The sequence below is a fragment of the Tupaia chinensis genome, unplaced genomic scaffold, assembly GCF_000334495.1.
Source record: "Tupaia chinensis unplaced genomic scaffold, TupChi_1.0 Scaffold144171_2, whole genome shotgun sequence".
In the NCBI taxonomy this organism is placed as follows: Eukaryota; Metazoa; Chordata; class Mammalia; order Scandentia; family Tupaiidae; genus Tupaia; species Tupaia belangeri.
Window position 1 is genome coordinate 1,566,346 of NW_006204028.1, and position 5,813 is coordinate 1,572,158.

General features: G+C 62.2%; 2 protein-coding genes across 2 annotated transcripts in view; one reads left to right on the top strand and one right to left on the bottom strand.

Moving 5' to 3' along the window:
- PDK2 (pyruvate dehydrogenase kinase 2) overlaps window positions 1–3,328 on the top strand; it is a 13,725-nt gene extending 10,397 nt beyond the window's left edge. Inside the window, exons 7-11 of the mRNA XM_006166188.3 lie at window positions 616–692; window positions 782–880; window positions 1,058–1,165; window positions 1,614–1,727; window positions 2,271–3,328. Of these exons, the coding sequence (XP_006166250.1) occupies window positions 616–692; window positions 782–880; window positions 1,058–1,165; window positions 1,614–1,727; window positions 2,271–2,411 (539 nt within the window). The 3' untranslated portion in view covers window positions 2,412–3,328. The remainder of the gene's footprint in view (window positions 1–615; window positions 693–781; window positions 881–1,057; window positions 1,166–1,613; window positions 1,728–2,270) is intronic.
- A 218-nt stretch (window positions 3,329–3,546) lies between these two features.
- The window catches only part of SAMD14 (sterile alpha motif domain containing 14), an 18,130-nt gene continuing 15,863 nt past the window's right edge, over window positions 3,547–5,813 (bottom strand). The window contains exons 10-11 of the mRNA XM_027767344.1: window positions 5,715–5,805; window positions 3,547–5,145 (exon numbers count right to left, since the gene is read on the bottom strand). Of these exons, the coding sequence (XP_027623145.1) occupies window positions 4,990–5,145; window positions 5,715–5,805 (247 nt within the window). The 3' untranslated portion in view covers window positions 3,547–4,989. The remainder of the gene's footprint in view (window positions 5,146–5,714; window positions 5,806–5,813) is intronic.

Here is a 5,813-nt window from a genome sequence, read left to right on the forward strand (position 1 = left end):
GAGGTCAACGGGGGGTGAGCCAGGCTGAAGACGTGTGTCCCGAGCCTGGGCACGAGGGAGGGCGAGGAGAAGTGGACAGTCAGGCGGGTGGGCCTGCCTCTAGACAGGGCAGGGCAGGGTTGTTGGAGTATTCCTAATTCCTTCAGCGAATACTTATTAAGGCGTAAATAAGACAGGCAAGGTCCCTGTTCTTCAGCAGCGTACTTCTCGGTGCCGGGAGAGGGGGGAATGCGGCCTCAGCCAATGAGCCACCAAATGAACAAGATCATTCCCGATCACGATGAGTGACAGGAAGGGAAGCAAACGGGCAAATGTGGCAGGGATGGGGAGAAGCCGTGTCAGAGGGGAGGTCGGTGTGGCTGCCGTCCACACTGCTCCCTACCCCTGCGTCTCGGTTCCGGTCTGGAGGACGGACAGCATGTGGAGGCGGGGCTCAGGAGTTGAACACATGGTTGCCCTGGCTCGCAGCAGGCTGGAGGTTCAGTCTCCAGCTGGCAGCCTCGTGTCCAGTTAGCGTTTAGGGAGAAGGGGTGTCTGCTTCTGAAGGAAGAAGGGGGCTGAGTGGCCACAACTGCTTCTTGACCCTGCCCTGGCGTCTGGCCGTCACACCCACAGCGGCCAGCTCCTCGCAGCCCATCCACATGGTCTACGTGCCCTCCCACCTCTACCACATGCTTTTCGAGCTCTTCAAGGTGAGCAGGCCCGGCCGGCCCTTTGCCCCCTTCGCGGGCAGCACGGGCAGGGCTGGCTTCTCGCTCACCCCGGCCTCTCGCCCTCGCAGAATGCCATGCGGGCAACCGTGGAGAGTCACGAGTCCAGCCTAGTTCTCCCACCCATCAAGGTCATGGTGGCCTTGGGTGAAGAAGATCTGTCCATCAAAGTATGTGACCTTGGCCTTGGGGCCCCGGGAGCAGTGGGGCGGTGCCTTCCCGCCTGCCAGAATAGACTCTCATTTTCTCCCATCTGGAGGGTGGGCCATGAGATGGTTGGGGGCTCAGGGATGGGGCGGGTAGGAAAACGACCTCAGGAGAGCCCCCAACACACCCATCTCCTCCAGATGAGTGACCGAGGTGGGGGTGTCCCCTTGAGGAAGATCGAGCGACTCTTCAGCTACATGTACTCCACAGCACCCACGCCCCAGCCTGGCACTGGGGGGACCCCGCTGGTGAGATGGCTTCCCCCAGCCCCCACCTCCACAAGGATGCCCGTGTCTGTCTTCATCTCCCCCATCTCTCACTTCCTTTCTCCTGTGCTCACTCCCCTCTCACGTGGCTGTGCTCCTCCCATCTCTCCCTGCCTGCACTTCTACCTGAACATGGTGTCCACCTTTCCCCTTTCCTCCCTCTCCCCTCAAGGCCCCCTGTTGCTACCCATGCCCCACGTGGTATGTTCCAGCTTACCAATACTCCCGCTTCTGAGAGTTCGGGCAGTTGAGACCCAGGAGCCTGTGACCAGCCCAGACCTCCTGACTCCCTGAGCAGAACCCACCCCAGCTCCAGGAACTCACCCCTGCATAACCCCGGCTTAGCGCCCTTCACTCACTAGACAAGTCCCTGCAGCCCTGGGAGGCCCATGCAGCCTCCGAATCACCCCTGCCTTCCTCCTCCCTGCAGGCTGGCTTTGGTTACGGGCTCCCCATTTCCCGCCTCTACGCCAAGTATTTCCAAGGAGACCTGCAGCTTTTCTCCATGGAGGGCTTTGGGACCGATGCGGTCATCTATCTCAAGGTGAGGTCTCTGCCTGGGCACAACAGTGGGAGGGGCTGTGCAGACCGGGCTTGGGCTGGGCTGGCCTGCCATTCTGTCTCCTGTCCATCCCGCCTGTCCTTTCCTGGCTCCAGACTCTGAGACGTAGAGTGAAGCTGTGTGACCCCCAAGCCCCAGACCTGCACATGGCAAGGTGTCTCGGGGAGACTGCTGTTCTGGGGACCCTCGACTTGTTAGACTAGGAAGGAGGTGGGGACTGTAGAGGTCTTGTCATTCAGCTCAGAGACCAGGACTGAGGCCTAGGGTCGATGACCTTCCTCAAGGTCATAGTCCAGCCTTGTCCTTCATCTGCCTGGCTCTCTGAGGGAGCAGCATTCTCCAGTGGGCAGGAGCAGGACACAGAAGGCATGGACCCTTCCATGAGCTCTCCGGGCCCGGGGCAGTGGTCTCACCCAGGGTCTGACCCAGACCTAGGATGGATATGTGGGTTGGGGCCGGCACAGAGCCCCTGGGGGTAGATGGTCCAGAGGAGGGCAGGGCCAGGCTGACCCTGACACTCCGCAGGCCTTGTCCACGGACTCGGTGGAGCGCCTGCCTGTCTACAACAAGTCAGCCTGGCGCCACTACCAGACTATCCAGGAGGCCGGCGACTGGTGTGTGCCCAGCACAGAGCCCAAGAACACGTCCACGTACCGTGTCAGCTAGGGGCCCCACTCACCTGCTCCTGAGACGACGGACTGCTCTCTCTGGGTCCGGCCACCATGGTGACCCTCCCCATCCCCCGAGGGGGGGCAGGTTCTCCCTGATGACCTCATTCTTTACGGGAATCACTGCGATGACCGGTCTGTGGTGGTCCCTAAGTGCCAATCCGTCTTTGTGGAGACCTCTAGGTGGTCTCCAGGACGTCCAGTCTCTGTGGGCGATGCCTGAGGGTTGAGGATGTCTCTACCTGATGGGGCGTCCCAGAGACACTTTCCAATGGCAGTCCTCCTCTCCGAGACCAGGGCTGTCACTTTCCTGCCAGGGGCCCTGGGTCCCCCTAACCACCCTCCACAGCCTTCCATGTGGATGCCTGGCTTGCCTCATGCCCAACCCATAGACACCTTGGCCCTGGTCCACGGTCAGTATTAGCGACGGGCCTGGGGCCCCCCAGGCCTGGGGAGTGGGTGGGGGAAAGGGGTTACACCCTTAACCCCTGGTCAGAGACCTGGTCCTCTAGCTCCTCCCTCCACTCTGGGGTTTAAGGTCATGGTTGGGGGTTCTGACTTAGGACCCAGCTCTGCAGTGGAGGAGGCTGAGAAGACTGAGATGTGGCCCACGGCCCTGCAGGTGGCCATGGCAGTGTGTGTGCCACCTTGTGAGCCCTTCCCAGCATGTCCTCATGAGCACACAGCCACCGCCCACCCACACCCACTCAGCTCTGCCTGCACACCAGCCCCAGCCCCCACGCCTGGGCATACATGCCCGGGCGGCACCTCCCTGGACACTCTGTGTATATAGCTAGTTTTATAACCCCGAACGCCCTGCCCTTCCCCTTAGCACATAGGGGTTAGAGCTGTGTGCCCCTCCGGTGGCTGTGATGGTGACAATGGCATCCACAGTAAAGAGACAATGAGACTGCGGCCTGGCTGCATTCCTGGGGCGGGGACACGCATACATGCACGTGGCTGCGGTGCCCTGTGACTGACACCTGACACACTTGGGGGATCCAGCTCAGCTCGACTTGACCCCATGTGGCCCACCGGGGAAGAGCCAGGAGAAGCTGTCACTCACAATGCCTGACAGCCCAGCATGCTCGGGCACGGCCTGTCCCCCCACCCGACCAGTGCAGACAGAACGGTCACTGGCACATCGTAAGTGTTTATTGAAATAAACTGAGAACCGCCTCCCCCCTCACATGCAGGTGGGCACCACTGTAGCTCCTGACGGCTTCCAGGACGTGGTGCCTTCCAGGCTGCACACCAGCCTCTCCGCAGGCCCGGATGGTGCCGGGGTCCCTGTACCGCACATTCCCCCTGAAGCCCCCCTCCCAGCACAAACGGGGAAGGAAAGGGCTGAGTCCCAGGCACAGGGCCCTCGGCAGGACTGAGGGGTGTCTGCATGCACTGCGTCCTGCCCACTGCTCCAGGCAGGCGGGAGGAGGTGGAGGGGGCTTCTCAGCTGAAGCCCCCCACCCCCATCCCCGGCCCCGTGGGTATCCCTACCAGTGCCCCGAAGCCGGGCCACCTGCTGGCAGGCACTGTTTCCTGAAAAGGACCAAATGCCATCTCTAGCCGCTCAGATTCCACCCTCAGGGCCTGGCCCTACCTCCCTTGCAGCCCAGAGGCCAGAGCCTGGACCACCCGTCAGTTCCGGAGCCCACCTAGGCCCTGACCATGACCAGGACAGGTGGGTGAGGGCTGATGAGTCCTTCCAATCCAGCAGCTTTAGGGGACCCCCAGATTTTGCCTTTCTGCCTAGCTGGGGTAAGGATTCACCAGTCAGTACCACTGAGGCATTGGTGGTGGTGGTGGTGGTGGTGGTGGTGGTGAAGGGGTGTCTTCTGTGCTCCCACGGTTGCTCTGCCCAAGAGGGCCCGAGGCCCTCTGCTGGAGCAGGAGAAGTGGGTCCTGGCCGGCTTTGAATGGGCCCCAGGAGGGGCAGACCTGCGTGCGTGGGTGGATGTCAGCTCACCTATGGGAGCCCACAGGGCAGGAAAGGGCAAAAGGAGAAGGCAGTCCTTCTCCCAAGTCCTTGCAAAGATCGTGCTTATCCCATGCTGCCTACTCTGCTCTCCAGTGGAGGAGTCTGACTGGGAGTCGACCCTGAGAGTGACTTGCTGCGGTGCCCTCTGGCCTCCGTGGGGAGCAGAGTGGAGCTCTCACCAGGCAGCCACAGCCACAGCAGCGGCCCTGGGAGCTGGCCCTTCCTAGGCAGGGGACCTGACCTGAGGGCAGAGGGCCGGCCTGACTCAGGCTCCTCTGGGCTTCCAGACTCACTTCAGCCCTCCTCTGCTGCTTCCCTCACCTGCCACCTCCTCAGGGACTCTGCCCAGACGAGTCCTCTGCTCAGTTTGTCACTGGGCCCTCCTCTCCCTAGGGACTCCCTTTCTGCGGGCTCTGGGTCCAGACAGAGTGACGATGAGAGAGGGTGTGTGCCCTCCTGAGAGCGTGGGGCCAGGCCAGCTCAAGCTTGATGCCCAGGCCCAACCTCCCGGGTGTGGTGAGGCCTGTGGCCTCCGAGCCTGGCAGCCGCCCGGTGCCTAAGTGCCAGTGCCTGGGTGCCAGCGCCTGCCCCACCACCCCTAGCTCTTCTTGGCCTCCTGCTCCCGGCGCCGGAGCTTGTCCCGCTGCCGCGCAGCCTTCTCCTGCGCCTTGCGCTCCTTCTCCGCGGCTGCTGCCAGTTCCTTCAACTTCCGCTTCACTAGCGCCCGGTCATGCGAGTTGCTGAGCCCCAGGCTCTGGGGGAAGAACCGAGGGTGAGGGACCGAGTCCGGGCACCAGCCACGGCCCCTCCAGCATGGTCCCTTCCACTCCAGGTAGGCTCTCCGTGGAGCTGGGAGTTGTCCCTCAAGTGGTGCCTCTGCCTCCCTCCCTGGAGCTTGAACCCTTGGGGTGAGAACTGGGAATGGCAGTGGTGGGGTTCCTTGGTTCCTCTTCCCCAATCCTGAGCACCCATTCTTCCAATAGATTTCAGCCTTGAGGCCCAGAGATGGCAAGTGACGTGCCCAAGGTCACACATCTAGTCATGGCCGAGGCCCCTCCCCACTTCCAGGGACTTCCTGAGGGACTCATCAGGTGGCAGTCTTAGAGGGCAAGATCAGCCTGGAGCCAGGGCTCAAGCCTGAAGGTTAAACTGGAGTGTCAAGTAGGACTGTAGACCCATGGTAGAGCACAGACACTAAGCACTGGGCCTGGAGGTCAGAGGTCAGGCTGGTGGCCATGGAATAAGAGGGTCAGCCCAGGAGGCCAAAGGTCAGGTGAGGGGACCCCGATGCCTGAGGGCTGCCTCAAGCCCTTCCCAGCCCACCTTGAGCTTGCTTCCGTCCAGCTGCAGCAGCTGCGGCCCGTCCACCTGCCGCGCGGCAAACTCGGCGGCGTACTGTTCCAGGTTGAGGCTGCGTCGCCA